Source organism: Ptychodera flava, chromosome 13, assembly GCF_041260155.1.
Source record: "Ptychodera flava strain L36383 chromosome 13, AS_Pfla_20210202, whole genome shotgun sequence".
NCBI classification, from domain to species: Eukaryota; Metazoa; Hemichordata; class Enteropneusta; family Ptychoderidae; genus Ptychodera; species Ptychodera flava.
The window spans coordinates 10,516,306-10,543,625 of NC_091940.1; the positions used below are offsets into that span (position 1 = coordinate 10,516,306).

The window sequence follows — 27,320 nt, forward strand, 5'->3', positions numbered from 1 at the left end:
TAGGATAACTGTCGATAGAATATCGACCAGGTTTGGGAGTCAAATACCACACTCCGGACACGTAAACATAATATCGCATCGATCTTCAATTAAACAGAACCTTTTGAGACTGCACATCAGTCGAATCAACAGGCTATGTCGTCCTTAAGATTGTGTTGAATTTCAGTGCATTGATTGAGGTAAGCGACCGTTTACTTCCAATGGGTTCATGCTTAGGAATGACGAATGAATGCATAATAAGATGTAACGCTCATACTCGTAGATTTGGTAAATACTCTTTTAGGGCTAAGTATTTGAAGAACGAATTTCACGGCCTCCATCTTCCGTACACCTTGAAATATTCATCATGTTTAATCAAAAATCATAATTACGGTTTAAGATATAATTAATACATGATGCAAGTGCGTCTAGATATTTTATAATTAAGCACTATGAGATACTAACCAGCCATCTATTTATAAACTTTTTAGTTGTCCATGCTATCAGTCATCAATCACTCTCAGGTTATTTATAGTCTTGAATGACTTAAAAAGGTAGCATGCAAAAACTTTAAGAGTTTACAAAAATTTCATCTCCACGATTCTGTTGCCTAAGTTATGGGAGACAGCAGACTGGACTTGACCGAGACAAAGTTCAGTGATGACACTGATGGTGACTTCAGTGGTTATCGAGTGAACAGTAAACAAGCCGTGTCGGAAAGACACAAAGTCATAAAATCAGACGGCGACAACACCTCGTGTGGCGGAATAATATGGCAATTTGGACGCACTACGACAATCCACGGACTCCCTCACGTCATCTCCACCAAGGCGACGCTTGGCAAGCTCCTCTGGGCGATTCTGTTTCTGTCTGCGGTCGGCGTCTTCGTCCTGCAAGCCTCGGAATTGGTCAGGCTGTACCTAGACTACGACGTCAGGGTGAAGATCTCGCTGGGCACGGCGAAGAGTTTGCCGTTCCCGGCTGTGACGCTCTGCAACACCAACATGGTGCGTCAGTCTGCCATTGAACAGAGCCAGCATGCGCTGCTTGCAAGGACGGATCCAAAACATCCAGACAGCATTCATAAACTGCTGTCATACGAAGGTGGGATTAACATCTTGACTAACTCTGAAATATTAAAGGAAACAAAAATTTTGGTTGAAACACTTCATAAAGCATAAACTTAATGGAGATACAAGAATTTGACTGTTCATCATTGGGTATACAAGATTTATTGGACTTAATTCAACGGCGTCCTCATTTGTCGGTGGTTTTGGCAGAGTGTTATTTCTATCAGCGGGTTTGAGCTCCGTAAATGCGGACTCAAACAAAATAACCCTCTTCTGATAATTTTTTTAATTGAATTGTAGAGTATAAATAAATATGATGATAAAACAGCATTATCTTAGAGGCTTTGTGTATCATTCAGAGTTACACCAATGTTTCAAATGTTGATATCTTTGGCAAGCAGTATGGAGATATAGCCAAGGTCAAGCCATCGCACATTTGCATTGCTCTCAGAGACGCCACCAAATAACGCCGAATCTTTGAAATTTACAGTTCCATGTCTAATGGGTGACTTCATGTGCGCGGATGAACAGCGCTGCATCAAGCCACATTTGAAGTGTGACGGCTACTTTCACTGTTGGGATAGAAACACAAGCGACGAAGTCAATTGCGACTACCGTAAGTGTTTTTGACAATTTTTTGGCAAATTTGTTAGAGAGAGAGAGAGAGAGAGAGAGAGAGAGAGAGAGAGAGAGTCTCGTGACACTTAAAGAGGCATTTATTTTAAACTTGACCTGCGAACTATACTTATTTGGACTCTGACGGGAGAAAAAGGATAAATCACGACGCAGATCCAAGGATTGAGAACTGCCGCTTCCAAGGCTGCGACACACAGAAAACGCAGGCTTTCGTTACACCATAAGATCAAAGAACTGACATTCTAATATAAAGCATACATGTTTACATATTTTACGCTCTGTCAGCAATAATTGCAACATCGGAGTCTACGTTCTGCTCGTTGGTGGACGAAACGTTTGCCATTATGTAAGTTGTCATGTATCGTTAAACACGCTTGGTTGCCTAATGTTTACAACATTGTGCGGAGCAATAGTTTCAAATTTACTTTATTTTCTGGTAAAGTTTAGCAGAATAGGGTGCGTTTGCAACTGTATTTCAGCGTGTACTGGTATATTTCTTAATCAATTCTCATAAACATATTATCCCTTTCTTCGTATTGATTTCTGAAAAATTATGAATACATTGTCAAAAATTGTCCATAAAGAGATATACAACATTCTAAAATTGTCTTTTCCGTAGTAACTTTTCATAACTATAATTCTGTAAGTGTCATGATTCACTTTCTAGATCTTCAGTTTCTGTTGGTATTGTGCCCTGTCTTCTTGCAATGTTCCTATTTTTCCCCTAATAGCTCCCTGCGGAGGGGACGAGTTCGAGTGCACCAAGCCTGGCCTCTACGGTCGCTGTATTCATGAAAGCAAGCGTTGTGACGGCATACAACATTGTCTTAGCGGTGAAGATGAAATGCACTGTCGTAAGTTGACTGACTTAGTCCAGCGTAACCTCAGCACATTCAGGACGTGAAAGTTTGATACTGACCTACCACAAAACAAACTACCACTTTTGGCAAATGTTTAGAATGTTTTTGCAGTATCACTAATATTTGAAATAGACGTATATTAATTGTCTTTGACGCAGAAGAATGAAATAGAGCCATGCATATTTTTATCCTATGATTAATCGAAATTTAGAGATTAACATGACCTAGTGTATAGTTCCTTACCTTTAACACCGCTGGCGTCTCGAAAATTTATAAACAAATTCAAAGCTCAAAGTATATGAAAACAAACTTAAAGTAGCTTTCCTTAGCATATAATTCATCCACTGCAGGTAATAAATCGAATGAATGTATGTACAAAATAATATTTCACGATACACTTAATCTCAATGAAGAACTTTTCAAATCCTTGATCTGATATGTGATCAAGACAAAACTCAAACAAGTACAGTCATTTACTGTTGATAATTGACCTGTTGACCTTCGGTTTCACTTTGAATGCTTTAATTTTCTGTTATATAAAAGGAGACCAGATATGAACTGAATATGCTCACGTATTTACAACAGGTTCATCAATAGTAGTACGCTTCACAGAACAATGAGATATATGTTATCACTATATGTAGCAGGTTTTTTTCAACTTCGCACAGTACTCTCAGAGTTTAATCACTAATTACAAAACTGTATTTAATATGCAAATGAGCTGTTAATTAACTTGGCACTGCTCAACGCTTTATGGGACAATTACATATCCATCAAATCATATCCATCAAATCAACATTTGTATCACCTTTTATTTAATTTAATGCTGTAATTTTAGAGTAATGTCACTTATTACAAAGTTCATTAAATATGCAAATAAACCCTAAATTAACTTGACACTGTTCAGTGATTCATAGCACAATTAAATATTTATCAAATTAATATCTGTAGCACGTTTCACAAAATTTTGGTGCCGAAATTTCAGAGTTATTACCTAATTACAAAGTTTATTAAATATGCAAATGAACCCTTAATTAACTTTACACTACTAAATGCTTTACGACACAGTTAGATATCTGTCGTATCAGTATGTGCAGCAGTTTTCATCACATTTGATGCAGTTATTTCGGAGTTATGTGACTAATTATAAGACTTCATGAAATATGCAAATGAGCTAACTATTAACTTGACACTGCTCAATGCTTCTCAGTACAATTGGATATTTATCAGATCAACATCTGTAGCAAGTTTCATCAAATTAAATGCTGTAATTTTGGAGTAATACAACTAATTACAAAGTTCATTAAATATGCAAATGAACCCTTAATAAACTTTACACAACTAAATGCTCTACAGTAGAATTAGATATCTGTCGGATCAGTATCTGCAGCAGATTTCATCACATTTGGTGCGGTTATTTTGAAGTTATATCACTAATTACAAAACTTCATAAAATATGCAAATGACCTATTTGTTAACTTGACACTGCTCAATGCTTCTCAGTACAATTAGATATTTATCAAATCGTTATCTGTACCTAATTTCACTGACTTGGGTGCCGTAATTTCAAAGTTATATACACAATTACAAAATTCATTAAATATGCAAATGAACCCTTAATTAATTTCACACTACTAAATGCTTTACACTACAGTTAGATATCAGTCGGATCAGTATCTGCAGCAGACCTCATCACATTTGGTGAAGTTATATCGGAGTTATGTGACTAATTATAGACCTTCATAAAATATGCAAATGAGCTATTTATTAACTTGACACTTCCTAATGCTTCTAAGTATAATTAGATATATATCAGATCAATATTTTTGCAAGTATCATCAAGTTTGGTGCAGGGATTTTAGAGTTATCTCACTAATAACAAAAGTTTATTAAATATGCAAATGAGAAGATAATTGACATGACACTCACAGTATCATCATAATGTTCTAAGATTATCATCTGTGAAAAGTTTCATGAAATTTTGTGCAGTATTTCTTGATATATGTCTACACTGTCATTACCGTCTCCATAGGGAAACCATTGTAGGGAAAAAAACGATATTGCATAACTTCATTAATATGCAAGCCACACAAACCAAAATATAATCAGTTCTTGCAAGTAGCATATGGTGCCTGTGTACCAAATCTGACTTGAATCCGTTAAGGCGTTATTGAGTTATCGTGTAAACAGACAGACAGACAGACAGACACACACACACACACACACACACACACACACTAACACACACACACACACGGACAGACAGACAGACATCGCTATGACAATAGCCCACGTGTTTACACACGTGAGCTAAAAATAAACCAAACGGCGTCACATGCTATCGCACAAGTTTGAATAGGGCCTTCCAACGCGAAAGTAATTTAGTGTATTTCACAGGAATGAGCCAAGTACTTTACGTGGCGGCCCAATATTTGCGTTGTTTTCATTTAAAAACAATCTCACACAATTTTGTATCCATAATTTGTACTGGGGTACTAATACAGATTTTGTTTGCCATCCGTCCAAGCTTTGTGTTACGGAGAGTCGCATGCCTGTGATTTTGGTCTCGATAGTTCCGGCTGGAGATGTATCTCTCCGGACAGCCTGTGCAATCATTATCCAGACTGCAGAGACGGGTCCGATGAACCGAGCAGTTGTGTCTACGAAGATACATATCGTAAGTTTAACCAGATTCCATTTGTTTGCTGTTGCACGGTATATGTACCACCATATATGCATTTCTTCCTTTAAATTGTACTGTTTCTAAAGATGTAATACGTTTTTATTATTATCTCAAGTTCAGTATATGCTTTGAATAGCCGAAATATTTGTGTCGGTACTAAGGGGCTTAATGGCGGAAGTGATCAAAAAACTGTATAATGATAATGATTATGAGGATGAGCTACATAAACAAAAGCTACAGTGCTCGTAGAGCAGAAAGGCTCGCGTCACTCTTTCAACGGATTTAGTTAAAAATGAAACTCTTCAATCGAATTTCATATCCACCAATTATGTACATATTACGTCAAATTTTAGGCCATCGCCTAAAAATCTCGATTTTTTAGTTTACGTTTTGGGTATACGTATGTATACCAAAGAGAGCATACATGTATGGTGGGTTGGCGGCGTATGTATGTCTGTACGTACGTGTATGTAATTATGTCAGTATGTGCGGATGTATGTCCAAAACCACAGCACCAACCATCTTAGTATTTGGTGTACAGGTAGGGGTGGGGATGTGAATTTGTTCAAATGAACATGTCAATGTCAAAAATATTCAAATGAGGTAAAAAGGGACAATCCGTCACTACAGGATAGATTTTGTTGAAGCTTGGTATGCAGGTTCTTGATGATGACTTTAGTTATATTTGTTCAAATTGTGGTGAAATATTTTACGGTTGTATATTTTAGGTCCAAAATCTTCTCTGAAAGCGCTCGTCGCATTGCCTTAAAACTCTCCTCTGAAATCGCTCGTCCGATTGTTTTGAAACTTGTTAGAACGCATATCTATCTTCCCAGGGGAAACATAGTTAAGTGTACTCACTCTGGCCTGCCACATCATACCAAATGTGAGCCAAGTGTCATTAACGCTATGTTTTTAGAACTCTTACAACATTGTGTCAAAAATACTCAGGTAGACATCCATCCATCCGCTTGTTTTACGTATCCCTTCATTGTGCACTATGTACAGAGTAAAAAATGTCTATTTATGTTTGATGGATGCTAGAGTTTGCTTAAATTCGAGTTTACTTGTCAAGGACAGGAAAGTTTCGATGAACGTTTAAGTCTGCTCGTTAAGCCAAAATTCCTAACTACTCTATGTAATCGAGACAATATTTTTTAGTTTCGTGAAAAATTTACTGCATTTTTACTGTTATCGTAATAACTATCTCAGGAAACAACTTTCCTGCTAAGTTGCTGTGCATGTAAATCCTTGACAATTTACTTGAGCATTGTAGCTACAAGTTCCCTCTTGCTATTATATTTTCAAACAAACCGTGATGACAACGAATAAAGAACACAGTCATGATATCTTGTTTCTTTTAAGAAAACGGAGTATGTGTCTTAGTGGACCTTGAAGCGACTTCGGCGTCGAACGTGTTCTACTCGGCGAGGTATCCATCACAGTACCCGCGCAACGACATGTGTTCCATTTCGATTGCGCAAGCAGGTGCCTTGTGTGTGAAGATAAGATTCCTGGAATTGGACATAGGAACTGATGGCGATTGCAATAGCAGTTACGTCGAGGTACGAATATATTTTATGATATGCCATCGAATTTTATGAAGAATATGATTATTAGTATTTTTAAGTTTCTCGCAAAAAAACTGCCGAATTTTATAATGCAATAGAATAGCTACCGTAGTTCAAGGTCTCTTGCAACCCCTAATTTGCTACATGGATTATAATTTGTCAGGCACACGTAGGTACCCTCGTCAGTCCTGCTATATATAGGTCGGCAAAAAGCTAAAAGTGTTGTTAAACAAGTTCATCTAACTATATAGTTTTAAAACCAGGTTAGTTTGAGGGGTGCTCTGAAAGACTTTTAAAGGTCTTTTATTAGAAATTCGCAGTTATGATTTACTAAGTAGTCAGGTCTAAGGCAGTTATCTTTATTTAACGGTAAGGAATTTTGCATGATCTTATCTAATGTCTAACAGATAATAGACGAAAACGACGCACGCCTGACAGTTAGACACTGTGGAGTACAAACTCCCCCATCCTGGGTCTCTGAGTCATCGTCAGTTAAAATTGCTTTCGTCAGTGACGATTTGTCACAGGGCCGAGGGTTTCGTTTCGAGTACATGGCGGTAGTATGTCCAAGTGCCAAAGCCTGGATCACTGAACCCTGGTCGAAGGTAAGTAAAATATTGCCTTTCCTTGAAAGGCAACTCTCTGTCACCAACACTTTTTGGCACTTACGAAATTGAAGAAATGAACTACACTTCCTTTTCAATAGGTATTTTTTTCAAATATGTAACTTAGAGCATTGATTGGACAATGGGATTTTACATGGTGAACTTGTGACGGAAATAGTTAACACAATTAAGTAAGGTATTTTAGGTCACTTTAAAGAAACAGCAAACTAAAGAATTCAATTCATGAAAATTGTAGTTACTATCGGCAATATGAGCGCGCACCTGAAGGGGCCGCATCTTACTCCATGACAAAGAAGCGGCCACTTCTAGCTATTGAATGTCCACCTTTCAATTGAAGATTCTGTGCAAGTGGTCGATGAGAAGGTGTGTCAGGTGACTTCCCTAAAACTGAGATTGATGAAGAAATCAGGAAAACGCAACTGAGCTTTCTAACTATACCGTTTCATTGATACTGTAATATCGCCCGACGATCGTTTAGTATTTAAGCCTTTTGAAGTTAGTTTCAACAAGTGACAATGACTCTGTCCGACAGTCACCCTACACGTGACGCATCGTGAGAATGATCTCTCCTCGTTTATTTTCCGCACCCATGACGTAACCATTTATCTTCATTTATAGTGACGTATTGTTTAAGCTTAAGTCATTAGTAATTACCGGACGTCGACTTTGGACCTCCATGTTCTGTGTTGACCGATCGTTCATCCTGTTTGACATTGTATTTAGATGGAGCGACCCTCCTCTTTGCTTTTGCCGACTCATCTTTGGTCAATTACACATGCATGCCAAACTCGTAATAATATACAGATTTGGAGAAGATTGAAGTTGTTCACTTTCTAGAAAGAGAGGCACTCCTTTGCTAGGCACTCGCGCTTAGACACAGAGATATAGGACTTTTATTGACGTACTGACTCAGTGTACAGCCCAGTCTGTTTTGACTGTGGCCCACACCTAAAAATATACGTACCGGATTATGACCAACTCCACTCGACCAAGCCACGTGACAACATATCAGTATTTAAGATGATACACAGCTCGATACTGAAAAACTTACACTTTTGCTAAAACTTGAGGGAAATTTAAGCCATTCTCTTTCAATATCAAGAATTAAAGGGGGGCCTCATCCTACACATTGTGACACTAAAGAAACAAATTACCTTACGTTTACTAACATTTGAAATTGAAAAAGGGGGTCATCTTATTGTTAACTCAGCGGGGAAAAATTGAATTGTCAATATTTCGGCAATAACGGCACGACGAAAACGTGATTCACACAAAAGGGCTTCAAAATAAGCCAGTTATAGCAGGAGACAAGAAATGTATTGTAAAGAATTGAGACTCCGAATACAGACCTCTGAGCGGTATTCAACCTTAAAAGAGAAGTTTTTTCAAGGTTATCAATCACAGTTCAGCGTGCAAAAAAGCAGTAACAACGTCGGAAAACTGTAGATCACTATAAACGATAGCCGCTAAGATCTGACCTCGTGTTACAAATAATAGTCATTGATCTTTATTTCCGTCTGTCCCTCTACATGCGTCTCTGTCTGTCTCTATGTCTGTTATTATATATGCATCTGTCTCCCTTCCCTTGCCTTCCCCCTCTCCTTCCTCACAGTGTTCTGCTGCTTGTGGGGGAGGTACACGAATAAGACGAATAGGAACGAGTCGTTCCATGGACGATATACCAATAATATCAGAGGAAGTCGACGGTAATTCCACCTTGGAATCAGATGCCCCGTTCGGATTTCGAAGACGGAGGTCATCGCACGTTCTGAATTCGCACACAAGGCCCTCTCCCCAACAGTCAGTTGGATATTTCGCCGGGTCTGAACCGCCGACCGTAGAAACATGCAATGTTGTGTATTGCAGTGGAGGTAGGTTGGCTATTTCCTTGTTTCGTGTACGTTTCACGACGTTGTTCACGGGTAAAATTACACAGATTGTTCCTAATAATCAAGGGTTGTATTGGTAACATGTAACGGAGCAAACGGTTTTAATTTCATTTATATTATCGCTAAATAAAACTGGTAAAAGAACCGTCATTATTTATGGCCAGAGTAGGGGAGTTCGTAAGAATAACTAGATTCATATCACCCATATATTTGAATATGTTGGACTCATCTCGACGGATGTGGCATGCTGGCAGGCTACACTAAGACAAATTGTTGGTCCACTAGTGCATGTACTTCCTATTCCTATTCCTACCTATTGTAACCAGATATGAACTGAATATGCTCACGTGTTTTACAACAGGTTCATTAATAGTAGTACGCTTCACATAATGTTTGATATCCAGTAAACAGACTAGAAAATCTTGACAAAATTACAAACTTAGTTATCAAGCATTGAAATTGACTGCTGATGACTCGACATGTATTGACATTTATCAGATACTACTGGACGCATGAAATAATACAGTATGACATGAAGTACTGCATACTTTTTGACTGTTATGAAGTTGTCTAAAACAATTGTACCTTTGAGCTTTCTCACTTCAAAGTGACAAATCAACGAGCAAGGAGATGTTACGCAACATTTACAGACCTCAAGAAAATCACTAACCAAAACACAAGAACAAAGACAGACAGTGTATATTCTGACAGCAGTTTAATTGAGCATACGACGCGGAGTGGCAGACAGAACTGATGGTTAAGACTAGACGTGTATACGGTCTACTGCCAGAGTAACTATCTCTGACGAGGATTAATTTTATTATGTTTTTCAATATTCCTGTCAATAAACCAAATTCATACCAATATAATCGACAACCGTGTGAGGCGTGTAATAAGAACAATCAGATATCTATTATATCATTATATGTAGCAGGTTTAATCAACTTTTGAACAGTACTCTCCGAGTTAAATCACTTATTACAAAACTTTATTTAATATGCAAATGAGCTAGTTATTTACTTGACACGCCCAATACTTCTCAGTACAATTAAGGATTTATCAGATCAATATCTGTAGCAAGTTTCATCAAATGTAATGCTGTAATTTTGGAGTAATATCACTAATTACAAAGTTCATTAAATATGCAAATGAACCCTAATTAACTCAATACAACTAAATGCTTTACACAATAATACGATATCTGTCAGATCAGTATCTGCAGCAGATTTCATCACCTTTGGTGCAATTAACGTTATTTCGGAGTTATATGACTAATTACAAAACTTCATAAAATATGCAAATGAGCTATTTGTTATCTTGACACTGTTAAATGACTGTCAGTACAATTAGATATTTATCAGATTAATATCTGTACAAGATTTCACTGACTTGGGCGCCGTAATTTCAGAGTTATATACCTTATTACAAAGTTCATTAAATATGCAAATGAACCCTTAATTAACTGGACGCTACTAAGTGCTTTACACCGTAGTTCGATATCAGTCAGACCAGTATCTGCAGCAAATTCATCAAAGTTGGTGTAGTTATATCGGAGTTATATGACTAATTATAAAACTTCATAAAATATACAAATAGGCTATTTATTAACTTGACACTGCCAAATGCTTCTAGGTATAATTAGATATATATCAGATCAATATTTGTTGCACGTATCATCAAGTTTGGTGCAGGAATTTCAGAATTATATCACTATTAACAAAAGTTCATTAAATATGTAAATGAGCAGATGATTGACATGACATTCACAGTATCATCATAATGTTCTTGGATTGTCATCTGTGAAAAGTTTCATGACATTTTGTGCGGCATTTCTTGATATATGTCTACACTGTAATTACCGTCTCCATAGGGAAACCATTGTACGGAAAAAATGATATTGCATAACTTCATTAATTAAAGTGCAAGCCACACTAACCAAAATCTAATCAGCTCTTGCAAGTAGCATATGGTACCTATGTACGATATCTGACTTGAATCTGTTCAGGCGTTTATCGTGTAAACAGACAGACAGACACACACACACACATAATAACATACACACACACACCACACACATACACACACACACACACACACGGACAGACAGACAGACTTCGCTATGACATTAGCCCATGTGTGAACACGTGAGCTAATGATAAATGTCTCATGGATCAGGAAATAAGTGGAAATGACCAGTTTAGATGTATTTGCACTCAACTTATTAGCATTACAATGAACCATGGCTACTAGTGATGATTTTTTACCCTGAGGACAGTGGCCATCTTTAAACTAATACTGCATCATATTGAGCGCATTTGTGTATTTAGCATTCTGTAGAAGGAAAACTGTACAATTGGCCATAAATATCCCCCTTTAACAAGTTAGGCCACTGTCACATCCATATAATGAAATGTGGTTCGAATTTGACTAGGAAATACAGCTGTACTATATAGCGGAAACATAATTATGTCGCAATCGCATGTATTTACCAGATATGAACGGAAAATGCTCATTATATATTGCAATTTGTGTAAATTTAAACTTTTTTCACATGTTTGCAACTTCATTGAAAGTGTTCATAATCAATATCATGAACAGTATTCACCACAGATTAATGTTAATGGTCATTACGTATACAAATATGAAATTAACTGAAATAAAAATACTTTCTTTGACAACTGTCGTTTTATCACCACATAGCAGGTGTAATTGCCTTTGGTCAAGTCCTTTAAGCTCTGTATGCCAACTTGAAACTGTGACAGCTCATTATATGCAAATCATAAATTACCTCACATGAAAATGCGAAATGACTTCCAATATTGTTTTAACCTTGTATCACCAACTTTGAACAACTAAATCCTGGTATATCCCTAATTAGGAATTGGCTGAAAAAAATTAATGCTAAATGACTTTGAATAATGTTGAATCATAGTATCTTCAATGTACATAGCAAATTTTGTCAACTTTGGTCGAATCAATCAAGAAATATATCCTTAATTAGGAAAATTGATTAAATATGCAAATTAGGAATCGGCCGAAGTAAAAATGCTTAACAACTTTCAATAATGTTATATCATAGTATCTTCAATGTACATAGCAAGTTAGTTCTGAGCTAAACTAAAAAAACCTTGTCGCATCTGTTACTAGTTGACCCAAGAAGTTACTGATTTCATCTAGGCATTATATTTATTTGTCATATTTAATATAAATTGCTACATCAGTATGCTTCAGCCATTACACGTATTATCGGGTAACCATGGAGCACGTTACGTGTCATCAACAACACACCAATTTTCCCGAAGACAATCTGCAACAAATGACTGCAATACCACTTACACAGGTATATTTACTACTGCATCACAAAAAGAGCCAGGCACTTACTTACACACGTAAAGTGTGACTCAGAGCACATGGTCTTACCATGATTAAAACTCTAACTTAAAGTCTTTACATTCAACAGAAGACTTCTGCGGTCAGAGATTAAGTGATAGCTGTCGCTTCGAAATCGCTTCTCCCGGATACCCGGATGCCTATGGCGAAGATATCGATTGTGTCATCGATATCGTCAACTGGGATGGATGTGTCGATTTCCTCATTCTGGAAATAGACACAACGTGGAGCTACTCGTGTTATACAGATTATCTACAGGTAAGTTCTTTTTTCCTGGATCCGGACGTTCTGAATTTACATTGCAGGTTGCGAGGCAAAGGGTCGGTTAAAAGTAAATGTCATTAATTTATTTTCCTCTGCTCTGAGATCATTATCGATGAGACCTGAAGATATCAACCTTGACTTTCGTTTTCAAAGAAACCTTGTCATATTTAATACACAGATAGAGGACTTAGCCGACACGACCGAGGACAAAGTGATGACGCAACGGTATTGCGGGAAGCAATTCGGTCAAAGATGGAGATCTGCGTCTGGTGACGTTCGGTTGTCCTTTCGTAGCGACTCCGACTCTTCTGTCTCGGGCAAAGGGTACAGAGCTGTCTACGAATTTATAACGTGTGGAACATGGCAGGTCGCCCCCTGGAGTGAGGTGATGTCCGTCTTTACATCAGCCGGAATGTTGAACTCTAGTATTTTAAACTTCCGTTTCAAATTTACAGAAAATAGTCAAACATGTTACATAAAATGGACAGATCGAATAGTACAAGTTTATATTATATATATATATATATATATATATATATATATATATATATATATATTATATATTACAAATTACTTCAAGTACGAAGTAATAATCTGTTCCTAAAGTTTCATGCATCTTGATGATTGCTAGTTGCATAAGATAGTTACTTTGTACTTAAAATGATTAAAATCATAAAGTATAACTCTCTACGTCTATCGAGCACTGTTATTTCCCACAAGGACACCTGTAATCTGATTATATATATAATATATATATATATATATATATATATATATATATATATATATATAGATATATATATATATAAATATATAACACAAACAAAACCTATTATGAGAAAGATGAAAGTAATCAGTGTTCATAATGGTTCATTTGTTCCCTTTTATTTGGCTTGTCACGTCTTTAGTGCTCCGTGACTTGTGGTACTGGCGTTAGATTTCGACAAGTGCTGTGTTGGAGCCGAGTCGGCAACAAAGAGATTGACTCACGGTACTGTCCCGATGAAAAACCACCGGTGGCCGAAGGGTGTGACGCAAGCTTTTGTTCAAGAGGTAGCTTGAACTCTATGCAATAATAATAATACTGTTAATTACAAATGAAGGCGAGTAGTTAGCCAGTGGCTAGAGCAGTGGACTCACGATCAAACATAACATAAAGTAAATTAAATAAGTACAACATAAAGTAAATTAAATAAGTACAAAAGTTAAAGCAAAATATTTATTGTCATTGTTATTTCGATTCCTTTGCTCATGTCTTGCGATGTTACAAGAATACATGATATAATTCTAGTCGTGTTCTACATTCTATATTTCGCAAATTTTTTTATACATTGGTTATTTAAGCGCACACACTGGAACACTGTCTATGACCGTTTTTCCTGCATTGCACATCAGCTGGATTTCTAGGCTTCAAGGATCTGAAGCTTTCTGTTGTTGGGCTTGACATCTTTCACGTACTGACGCACTGTTGTTCACGTTATTTCCGACGTCAAATGTTCCTTGTATGCGCTGCCGTATATTGACGCTAGGCCGTTATTTACTCTTTGTTCCGCTTTCTCCCACCGATACAAAACGATTACTTTGAGAATTTAATGAGCGGTAATTAGAAAGCCATTTCGTAAGAAAGAAAAAAAGTGACGGAAGTGATAAATTGATCTCTTCACTTTGAATAACATTTTTACTCATACGTTTATCGATTTGTAACTGTTGTCACCATTCCGGTCATTACAGAGAATCTAAACTATGACATTCGTCATTACAGACGTTTCCACTATTTACACTGGAAACTAATAACAGGAGTTTCTTTTCTGTAACTAATGAGAAACACTAAAAAGAGCTTATACTGAAATCTTTGAAAGGAACGCGATCTTTCATCTCGGCTTTTAATGCTTCAGAGCTGTGTCATGTCCCCGGGGCTCGGCAGGAAATAGGAACAATGTCACAGCTCGTAATGCTTTTAACAGAGTTACTTGGCGACATTGATTTGTTTGCCCAACGACTGTAGAGCAGTCGATCGTGACAATGAAGACATTTCAATCTTTAATCAATGTTTATCAGCTAATGAAAATAACAGAAGATGGAACGACGGCAGTCAATTTAGAGAAGCAAACACGAAAATATAATTCCGAAACAATCAACGACAAATTTCAAAACTGAAAATATGAAGTTGATGCTGCTGTTGATGATAATGATATTTTCACTCATTGATATTTACGTATACTCTTGCCACGTTGACAACACTGAATATTTCCACTGCCTACTTGACTCAGTAAAGTTTCTTCCGTCCAACAGTCTCGTTTTCAGCTAATACATCCTTGTTTCCGAAAACTTGATACGTGCGTTCAAAGATGTACAAGTGATGGCAAAATGATTATTCCATAATACTTATAATACTTATACAATTTCCATATTGTTGGTAGAAACATTTTTTCAAATAATCCACTTATTGATTACAAAGGTTTACGAGCGCGTTCCTCCAGATGACTTGATGACGACATTTGCATATGTAAATTCTGGCATAAATTTTCTGAATGCAATCAAAGTCTGTCCAATTAAGAGGTATATTTTCACATAAGTAATCAAAGGTCAGTGTAAATTAATTTGAAAAAAAAAATTCATTAGTCAATTTCAATTGTCTTCAAATGGGCAGTCAATAATGATTCGGATTTCCTAAAAAATGATGCAACTAAAAATAACTTGTAGTTTCAAGCGGTTGCTGATGAGCGTGTTTTGTAGCCCATCGTATACATGTAGTAGAGTGAATCTATTAAACGTTCATTGTTGCTTTCCCTAACAAATGATAGCTTGGTTAAATCAGATGGGTCGTATGTCCATTCTTGTCTTAAAAGGAGAGAGAGTTTTTGTAGGAGAGATTTTCAGTGCAACGAAGATGTTTTGCCAATAAGGGAATCAAGATTCCGTGTCGTTGACTCGTTTTATGTCCGTTTACTTTACAACTCTCTACTTCCTAGAATACCGGGAGCCACCTGACCTCTCTCTGGAGAATATCTTTGCACTCTTTCATCACATCACCGACGATGTCTCGATATTCCAAGAATTTCTCGACGTCTATTATACGAGTAACGAATTTTCTCGAATAAGCAGTGAGATACCTCCAGACTGGAAAGGTAGGAAGTATTGCAAAAAATTAGGTGTATGAATTTCATCAGAGTTATGTAAACAATCATCAAGAAAACTCGAAACACAAATTGTTCGATGCATGGATCCGTCCAGAAATACAAAACGTCGTAAAATGGAGTGTAACTTAGGTGATAATTCATACAACCTAAATCAGATTAGAATTTTTTTATACTATGCAGATTTCCATATCATAAGTAACCGTGAAGTATTTCAACGTGAGTACCCTATGCCATTTTAAGAAGCGAAGTCGGAAGGATTATTTTTCCTAGTGCTCACGTGAATTTTTTATACTTTTTGGCCATATTTGACAAACCTACAAAGTGCTATTGCAGTTCTCTGTCACCAGGTTTGTTTGTTGTTGTTGTTTTTTTTTGGGGGGGGGTTGGGAAGGGCGGGCAGAGCAACGGAGAGGCATAACTTCACTGTGGTTGAGCTATTCAACTCAAAGTTGTCCTTTTTTCGATGTAATACTAGGGTTCCTAACCTTCAGTTCAAGCCCCGACTACAGTGACATAAAGAAGGTTCTCAAACTAACCAAGGAAGAAATGTCGGAATATGGCCACCAAGTGGAAGATTTTGTTCTACAGTGCTCTTTCAACGACATTTCTTGCAGCTCAAGGTAAACTCCGTGTATTGCTCATTTCGTTGTTGATGTTTTGATATTCTTGGCGAAAAAAAACCCAAAATATTTACATGCCGTAGTGTGCGGAGAGGCTTAGATGGGTAGATTTGTTTTATGGTAACATTCGAGAACCATTGATCATGCGGACAACATGGAAGAGTTTAAGCTTTCTTTCTACGGCGACCTAATGATAGTATCGAAGTAAAATATATTCTTGTAGGACCTATAGAATTGGTATAACTCATTCAGATGGGTAACATCGATTGTAACTACCATTGTGCATTGTGACTCGGTCGTGCACAAGAGCTTACGAGCCTTTCACGTGTCATAATAAGGTTACACTGTACAGATCGGGTAACGCTTGACTATATATTCAAACGACGTAACATAAGAAAGGCTCGAGAAAATGGCTTATTTTACCAACAAATTAATGAGGTACGTTGTACAAGCCTGTCATTTTACATATATGGAAGTTGAACCCATATTTTGGAAAATTAGGTTTAAAGAGTTGAGATTCACATTACTTGCTTACATGTTGTCTTTCTTTTTGCGTATAATTGTGTTGTAAAGAACTGGCCCTAGTAATTATAAAGATGTTTTCAAACTCATGTTAATATGTACACTTTATATCATCATAGGGATTTTGAAGTCTACCAGAACGATCACTATGGCAACTGCTTCACTTTCAACAGTGGTAAAGCAGACACACTCATTCATCAATCGACAAGGCCAGGTGCACAGTACGGTAAGCATGGGTTTCTTATTTCTGAAAACAATTACCATACACAATTATTAATGATCATACTGCATGATCAGAAAGCGACTGTCGTCAAGTACGCGACTATAGCCCCTAATTTTCCGTTTTCACTCTTGGAATAAAAGACTTACAATCGAATCGGCCATACTTGTTTTAACGTTAAGCGTCGCTGGCAGTATAAGATATTAAATCTGTATAATTCAAGGCAGATAAATAATATACCAGTTGCGGGGAACGGATAGAAAATGACAATAAAAATAACCAAAAAATAGGGTCATCTTAACCACTTCTAAATGGTGCAACAACGAACAGATTTATTTATTGTAGAATTTTTATAAAGTCAAAGTGACTTGTGGGTCTAATTTCTTGACAGTCGGTCAAATCTCTCCTTATTCTAGGCTTGAAATTGACGTTGTTCATCGAGCAAGATGAATACATACCTCTTTACGGCACAGAAGCCGGTGTCAGAGTGCTCATCCATGCGCCTGACATCACACCATTTCCTGAAGACAACGGATTCACCGTGACCCCAGGGACTCAAACATCAATCGGAATCCGAAGGGTAATTTATCTTCATTTTAGCCTTAAGTTAACCATTAAAATGATCACTTTCACTGAGAATGTTGCCATTTCCGTAAGAATGATGTCCTCCTAGGCACTTGGTATTCGATAAGTCGATGTGCACCAACAAGTTGTGAGGCTGTAGAGAACAAAGTCCTATACCAATGATCAGAAATGAAATATAGTGAAAACATGAGGCAAACGCGCCTGTCTTATCAGTAAGATTTACCTTATTTGGATAACCAAAATTAAAAAAAAAATGGAGACAGTTCTCTATATTAATTCTACCGAGAGGGGAAAAGCAAAGATTGCTTTGACAATACTGACAATAAATTTTATTACAGAAAACACATTTATATTTTTTTTGTTTCTGAAGTATTTTGGTATATAAGGTATTTGCCTTGCAAACACAACGCATGATAAACTGTACGCAGTGCTATAATTACCAAATCGTTCCGGAATAAAATTCAGTCATTCTCATAACAACGAGCATTTCACACAATACAGCTCCTTTCTATAGCATTCCCGGCTGTTGTCGTTTTGGTTGTAGAAGATCATGACAGTTTATTCACAAACGGAAGACACTTTGTCTACAAAATAAGTAATTATAATTTAAATGCTTCAAAACACAGAATGGCCCCAGCGGAAGAGGGGCGCATCTTGATTTTCCCATAGAAAATGACTGAAAAGTTGGTAACTTTGGATTTTCACCCGGAGAAAGTTTAACAGTGCTACCATCGATGGGTTTTGGTAGTTTTAACGTTCTGCAATGGATGCGTTTCATGACAGCGAAATGAGTTCCGTCTCTTTCTGCCCTGACAGAACCGTTAGTCGTATTATATAAGCACCGTCCCTTTGTATGTACATGTATGCTTGGCAACCGTTTTCCATATTCAATTTTCCATTCACTCCTGCGTTTGTTTTCGCTAGCGGTTTTCATGAAATTTTAGGTTTTCAGAAATTGTAGTAATGTAATAAGATGAGATCCATTTTCTTAACGTTTTTATTGTAGTTGTCTCTTTGGACAGAACAATCCCACGTGTCAATCATCGGATCGGGACTTTTAATTCAGAACTACCATGACGTCATGGTACAGAATACAGGCCGTCATGAACTACAATTTTGTATTATACATTTCATTTGGTAGAATATACAAGTTAAAACTATTGTCATTTAAATAAATCTTATGAAATTTAGTGCGTGGCCCAGCATCAGTGTGTGTCTCGTATTTTAATGTTTAGGATACAGTAAAAGGTAGCGGACTGCCGTACACAAACTGCACAGATCAGCGAGATATAGACTCCGTGTTCGGTGAACAGTATGTTTACTCTGATTTGGTAAGAGAATGCTCGACTTTATTCGTACTATTGATTTTTCATATTTTGCGATTTTTTTTAAGTTCATGACATCAATAAATTTGCTACCTTGTGAATAAAGGTGAGCCTGTTCACCATTAGTCTAAAGCCGCACTGATATTATCAACCATTTGATTTTTGATCTCTCTGTGGGGTATTTTGTCATGGCTTCACCACGAATCCACCAAACTCCGGCCAACAAAACAAAGTGAAACTGATTTTTATTGTTTTCGGCATGACGTGTTGAATCTTGTTCGTTTGGGTTAATAGTGGGTAGCATAACGAAACAATCCATATATTTATTTTTGTTTTTATAGTTAAGTTTATATTGTGTTTGTCACGTTTGTTCATTTCAGTATTTTAATGCAGAAGTGCGTGAATAAGGTGACAATGTAACTCAGACATTAGGCTAGCATAATCCATGATGGACTGCATATGACAGCAGCGCCCATAACCATTGACATCAGATGAAGGATAATCCCATAAATTCTCTACAATTGAAAATCAATCTATTAATGTTTACAATGAGAGGTGACATATCGGTCTCACGTAATGTATTTTAAATTGTAATCTTTCATAGGCCTGCCACAAAAACCAAATAGAACGCTACATAGCCAGAGAATGTGGATGTGTGGATACGATCTATATGAATGGCTCGAGATGTCAAATAACAAATGACCTACAAGGTAAATTGAAATGACTCTGCAAGACAAATAATATGCCGAATTTATTCACAAAGTCTGCAAGACACAAGATTTGAAACTTCAAAGGTTTGGAAAGTGTAAAAAGCGAATAAAATATAGGTCACTCCAACTACTCGTACACAAAGACAGACATGCACAGTAAAGCTTACTCCCTCGCCCAACTCTCTGTCTGCTCTGTCTGTCTGTCTGTCTGTCTGTCTCTCCCTGCCTCTCTCTCTCTCTCAATACGCGCGCTCTTGTAATGAGCCTTGTCGTCATGTTACTTCTGCATGTAATGGTATAGTTCTGCAACAACTTCATAGTTCTTCTCTTCAAAGCGGACAAGTTTATTAAAATTTTGGTATGCGTCTTTTCGCAGAACTTTGTCGTCAGCTAATGGAGTTTTTCTATCAGCAAGGTCTGCTATCCAGTGAATGCAGAGAACCATGCAGGTAAAATTGAACAGTTTCAGAACAACGCTTGCGATAAATGATGGAAGCTTCATACTTGTTCCCCGCATAACATAGTCATAGTTATTTGAATCTTTGCTCTATTTACTTTTGTATAGAACATACCAGTAAACCATTGCTGCTATTTTACTATCACATTTTATAATTTTGTCACTGTAAATGTAATTCGGGAACAGACAAAACACTGATGACGTAATAGACAGGGTGACTATCTCAATATTTACGGTAAATACTGCTGATATATTACTGTAAACGATGGCGTGATGGAGATAATTTCTATAGGTTTACGTTAGTAAACGTTGACAATCAGATCGATTCTCCTTCTCAACTTTTACACTCAGAAGACAGGTCGAGGTAATCATACTAATTTCATGCATCGATCAAAGTAGGCGATGGAACAAAGTTAGATTTATTTAACAAATATTTTAGTGTTGAGTATCAAGAGGGTCAACTATTTTTCCTACCTCAAATATTTTATTTGTATTTCTCTGGTTTATTATTTTCTATTTGGATATCAGTGAGGTTCAATTCACCAAGACGATGTCTCAAGCACAGTGGCCATCAAATAAACATGTGGTAAGTTCTCATAGGTTCCCATAGGTGGGGCACTGCCACAGGAAGGGTATTTACGTATGTATGACAGTTTTGATTCCCTATTTTTCGCCTAAAGCAAACATTTGATCGACGAAATGTCGACAAAGTGTAACTTTACTATTCGGTAAGCTTTCATCTGAGAGTGTTTTTTACCGTGTCGCCCTCAACGGTCAATTCCAGTGTATCGCTAGGAGCTCTGCTGAATGGAGAGTACGGTAATGTGCAGCAACAATGGCGCATCGTCATGTTGGGAATGTGAGCCCTAAACCGACCAATGACCTAAAATGATCATCGAAGGATATTTAGTCACTCTGCTGGTCACGCGTATAAATTTTGATGTCGAGAAATTCTGAACACCTATAAGCACATCACTGATGGCGCAACGGCTTGGATAAGTGTCATAAATGTTCTCTTTGATCTAGAATGGAAATCTAAAGTACTTACGCTTGTGCCGTAAATTTTAACGCTTTGTCCAGCCCTGTAATTTTGAAGTTTCTTTACAGGGTGGTTTGATCAAAGTTTTACAGCCGATTAACGACAAAGTGAAAGCTACTGTGGTCGACGAGCAGTCTGCCAGGTATGCTGACGCGTCCTTTGCCACACTTTGAAAAAAACACAGTCGGAAGGAAACTCTTTCCATGAATTTGATATCTGACAAAAATCACAAAAATTCAGTCCATTCTCCAGCAAACCCTGCCCACATCAATGTTTAAACATTCAACAACACATGCCTCAGATTATGCTTCATGGTTTTACAATAAGAACAAAAATGTCATGTAAATCTGTGTACAATATTGTTAACTACGAAGTGCAAGTACGTGCAAGATTGATTAAACGAGTGTTCCTCTAAATATTCCCCCCTATATAGATTGGGAAAATAAGGGTCATGATCATGATGAGTATACATATTGGAGTCGCCACGGGAACACATATTTTCATCCATAAGACACACGGCAATGAATTTCCGCCACTTGAAAATAACCAGGTTCTTTTAAAGATGTCGGGAAATCACAAAGTTTCAAGTTGCAATGAAGTGAAAACTGCATGTCGAGAGTGATTCAATTCTGACAGGAATGAATGTGTTGTTATGTGATGGAAGGCCATTCGGTTTAATGGGTAAAACTCAAAGAATACGTTTAGAAAAAGTGCAAGATATCTTCATTTCGATATTTTACATTGAGATTATTCAAGTCCGATGACCTGTATTAAAGTGACCCGTGCAAAACAACAACTAATGATCTGGCAAGGCGTCGTGGAAACCTATTGACCAATTGTAAATGATTTCCCATATCAACAGTTTTCGCAGACTTGTTTAACAATTATTGGTTTTTGTCGTGTTCAGTTTTCTAAAATATTGACTAGCTATATAGAGCATCGTTCACTTTTCTCCTTCTCTCATTTTGAAGAGACAACTTAGTCCGTTTGGAAGTCTACTACAAGGAGCTCAATTATCAAAACATAACCAAAGTTCCCGCGTACAAGGTGAGTGGTCAGTATTACATGCAAAACCAGGTAAACGAAAGTGTACAGTATACGTATGGAACACGATGAAAAATGTATATGTATCAAATGTAGCTGTAAACCCTAATGACACAACCATTTACATACCAATTCATCGCGTAAAATAAATTGAAATACGTCCTAAAATTTTGCTGAGAGTCTGATTACATCCTGAGCGGAGCGAAATGGACAAAATAGTTGTAATGAAATGATAAACAAATGAACTCAACGGAGAGGTCTCCTGAAGCTCGCTAATCATTAAACTTGCAAAGTCCTTTGGAAATTATGGTATAAAAGCGGCGTTGTTGTCATTTCGCCGTCATTTTAATACCTGTCCGCAATCTTCTTTATCAATCCAGCAGCATTTAACAGTGTTTAGCAGCAGTGTTTATTTGACAATGTACATTATTCGTTGTTTTTTATGGAAAATTCTCCCAAGAAATCCATCTCATTAACATACTTAAACTTTATAAGCAAACGATTATTCCCTTTTGCGCGTATGTAGTGTTGTTGGCTATTAAGGACACAAACTGATAGGTTCTATTAGTAACAAGCTCAGGAACGAACATAACCGATTATATGAAACCCTTTATTGGTTGCTTGATCCTGTTTTCTGTTGTTTATTTGACATGAATGTCTTTACCTTTCAGATAGAAGAGCTGTTTGGTGATTTGGGCGGACTGCTTGGTCTGTATGTTGGTCTCTCGCTGATGACCGTGGCAGAGTTCTTGGAATTTTTCCTCATTGCTTTACGATTGGTGGTTTCCAAGGTTAGGCGACTATTCGTATAAACAACCGATAGGTTTCCCTTTTCGAGAAATATTGTCATCAGAGAAGAATATGTTCGTTGATGTTATGTTTTTCCCCCTTGGAGATAGAGTATTAACCTAATTGAGCCTCTGGGGCAAATCCAGAGTGTAAACATTGTCTGATTGTTTGGTCTACACGCGTTGAATGATCTTGCAACACAACGATGCGCTTCAAAAACGAAGTTTCATCAATTTTGCACAATAATTGAAGTAAAGAAAATGTCCCTTATTTTAATCTTTTATTCAAAACCAAATGTAGGCAGTAAAGAAAACTAAAGACTATAAACACTGTATAGAGTTGTGGACTTTGAGTAGAGCATAAACATTGAATTTACCTTGTGGAGACGAGGAAGATAGAAGGAATGAATTGAGGACTTATGAACTCACTGTGCACTCCGACACCTAAAGTTGGAATCTAGCGTACGGAGGACTATTTGAATTGCTATTGTGAGAAAGTGGACTGTTAGAATCAAAAAACAAAACAAATAGAATCACAATGGTTAAAAAACCGCGGTTAACTCTTCTCGATCCTCTTAAACATCCGCTGAACATTCAAATTTATCACAATATTTGCATAATGATGTATAAAACCATTAAAGTGTCGCACTTGTGCGAATGAATGAGACAGAAAACCTTTTATTTACGATATAGGCTTGAAAATTGGGATAAAAGGCTGAATAAAAACGATAGATGTGGAGCAATAAGAAACATACTTTATGGCCACAACTGACAAAAGGGTTCCATCTGATACGCCTACTTTAATTGCTGCATGTTCAATGGTTATCTCCTTTCTTATCCTTGTTTTCCACTTTACATACGTAATGATTATGAGTATCCGGCTTGTTGCCCAATGCGTTTCAGTTGCGCAGCAAATAGATGACTCATTTATTGCTTATAAGCAGGCCATGTGATAATAAAGTGATATTAATCTTCAATGTCATTATTTCAACACAAATCATAAGTTCGGTCGTTCATACTCGGGTGTTTGACGCCCGGTTTCAATTTTGAGACGACAATTACATATTCTAAATTTTGTCATACAAGAACGTACTAGCTTCACGTTTTTATTTCATTGACATAATTTTCAAATCAAATATGTGTCCTAAAGATTCTGTACGTTCTTAGCTTATGTTTTGCATTTGGGTTTTTTTTTCTATTATCATAATTTGTTTCATACTTCCACTTTTTATTGAACTCCGGACCTTTAGATTTTCATATAATATATTGAAATTTGAGGTCGTGATAATACTTTGGACATGACTCGATTTTCATATACCATATTTTGTAATGTTTGTTTACCCACAGTATAGTTTTAGCAAGTTATTATCAGTACTGTTTAAATGGTTATAAAACTAAATTGGCTGTTTTTAGACAAGAATCTCAAGGCGATATCTACCAAGCTCACCGTATATTGACATCTTTTATGCGTTTCTCGAAATACCCAACACGAAGCAACAGAAGTTGATTTTGTAGCTGATTTTAATTGGGTCAGTCGCTTTTATCATCCCATACCTTACTACCATTTACGATAATATGTCTAATATGTTTTTCAAAAACAGATTTAATGGGCAACTCAAATTTCGTTCGAATCTATTTTTTTCTTTTGGAGAAAACAGTGTTTTTGTCCCACTTTCTTCAGATTATTCATCCCTACGTTGAATTTGCCTTTAGGACAAATCACTAGTCCAAGGTAATTAAATTGTTTTACCTTTTCAAGGTCCGTTCCTCTTAAGAAAAACAGATCACTATCCAGTAATATTTAATATTTATTGCAGATCATAATTTGAGACTTGTCAGTATAGAATGATACTTTCCACCTTGATGTGCATGCATTGCTTTATCAAACAAATTCTGCAGCCCTTGCCTTGATTTTGATGAAATGTCAATGTCGTCTGTATAGAGTAGGCAGCTGAAATGATATTTTTTCCCCGAGAAGACTTGTCATATCTATGGATTTATATGTCATGTAACTACCTAAATGCAATGACTAAGTAAACACAGTTTTAAAGCAAATATGGTAACTTTAGGATCTTATACACCATTTCAAACCAAAAGTTATAATACGAGTGCAGGACAGCAAGTTTATAGACGTTTTATAGTTGACAAAAATGTACGTGTTTAGAAAAGGATGGTTACGAGTGCATATGTGTACAAAAAGTTTTGTTTTGGAATTTTACCAAAATTGATGATCGACTATACATGAGGGTCTATGACAAGACAATATTTTTTTTTCAAATATATAACTAGTAACATTTGTGCATTTATAGATGTTTGATAGCTGACAAAAACGTACTTAATTAGAATAGGGTGGTTACAAGAGCATATGTGTAAAAGAAATTTGATTTTTGAATTTAGCCGAAAATATTTTAGTATAAATGGTAATCTATGAAAAAGCTGTGAACAATTCTTTTCTAATATAAAACTAGTAACATATATACATATGACATAAAGTACCTGATTAGAATAGGGTGGTTACAAGTGCATATGTGTACAGGAAATTAGATTTTGGAATTTTAATGACAATGTTGATCCACTATACATGAAAGTCTATGACAAAAAATGTGAATTCAACTGGAATATTTGTACACATATAGACGTATAATTGACATAATTGTACTTCATAAGAAAATGGTGGTTAAATATGCATTTATGTATAAGAAATTTGATTTCCGAATTTCACCAAAAATGTTGATCCACTATACATGAAAGTCTATGACAAAAATGTGAATTAAACCGGAATATTTGTACACATATAGACGTATAATTGACATAATTGTACTTCATAAGAAAATGGTGGTTACAACTGCATTTATGTACAAGAAATTTGATTTCCAAATTTCACCAAAAATGTTGATCAACTATACATGGGAGTCTATGACAAAACTGTGAATAATTTGTCCCAATATAAAACTTGAAATACTTGTACATACATAGACGTTGGATAATTCACATAATTGCGCTTTGTTAGAATAGTATGGTTACAAGTGCAGTCATGTCACAAAAAATTTGAATTTTGAATTTCACCAAAAATGTTGATTCTCTATACATGGCAGTCTATGATAAAACTATGAACTGCATTTTTAAAATACTAAGCTAACTAAATCCTCTGTTTTATAAGTGTTCGAAAATTGATATAAATGTACTTGATCTAAATAGGGTGTTTGAAGTAATATGTGAACAACAAATATGATATTGAAAATATATTAATGGACTTCTCATAGTAATCTAGGGGTAAACGCTTAAACATTTTCCTCGACAAAACTTGCAGCTATATCTGTGCATTGACATGTAATTTTTTTCATAGTGACTTTTAGACTGTAATAAGTGTCTTGACACACGATAATAATGCTCTCTGTATAATTACAGGCCAAACTATAAACAAAGGTAAACATTACAGTTATTGTTCCTTTTGATTTTAAATAGCCAATTGCATTGCAAGAAGTTAATATAATTATTTATCGTTAAATGGGAACGTTCTCATCGAATTATTTGAAACCTTGCATAAAAGTGATTATTTGTAAAGGTTAAAAAGTATTCGCTGAAAGTTCATTGGTCAAATGAGAAATTGTGTCTGTGAAATTCAAAGGGAGGATCACTGTTTTTTGCGCATGAAAATAAGATAGGATTACTTGTTTTCTCTCAAACACTTTTGAAGGGTCATTATTCTAAGCGTAGCATCATGTCGAAAAACACCGGTCCTCCCCTCTCGTAATTTCTGTCCTGTCCCTTATACTAAAGCACGTATGTCGGGAATGACGCCTTTGCACTCAGATTTCAGACTGAACTGAGTTTGATGTATTCTGACTTTCTGTAGAGATAGGTCTGAAAGATAAAATAAAGAAGGATTACATCAAAAAGGA

The 27,320-nt window shown here is 36.4% G+C and overlaps 1 protein-coding gene across 3 annotated transcripts; it reads left to right on the forward strand.

Moving 5' to 3' along the window:
- The first annotated feature begins 29 nt into the window (after positions 1-29).
- LOC139147378 (uncharacterized) lies at positions 30-27,320 on the forward strand. Of its 3 annotated transcripts, XM_070718457.1 has the most exons (22): positions 31-179; positions 595-1,083; positions 1,540-1,665; positions 2,417-2,539; positions 5,073-5,222; positions 6,594-6,793; positions 7,207-7,404; positions 9,038-9,296; positions 12,775-12,962; positions 13,147-13,353; positions 13,877-14,021; positions 15,941-16,096; positions 16,584-16,728; positions 17,370-17,476; positions 17,887-18,050; positions 19,291-19,386; positions 19,985-20,090; positions 20,467-20,539; positions 21,076-21,133; positions 21,655-21,728; positions 22,558-22,633; positions 23,302-27,320. In XM_070718457.1, the coding sequence occupies exons 2-22, from the start codon at positions 597-599 to the stop codon at positions 23,440-23,442; spliced, it is 3,279 nt and encodes a 1,092-aa protein (XP_070574558.1). In that variant the 5' UTR covers positions 31-179; positions 595-596; the 3' UTR covers positions 23,443-27,320. The 3 variants fall into 3 exon arrangements, with proteins under 3 accessions (XP_070574560.1, XP_070574558.1, XP_070574559.1); XM_070718459.1 differs by lacking the exon at positions 21,655-21,728 and having other exon boundaries at positions 30-179; XM_070718458.1 differs by lacking the exon at positions 31-179 and having other exon boundaries at positions 404-1,083.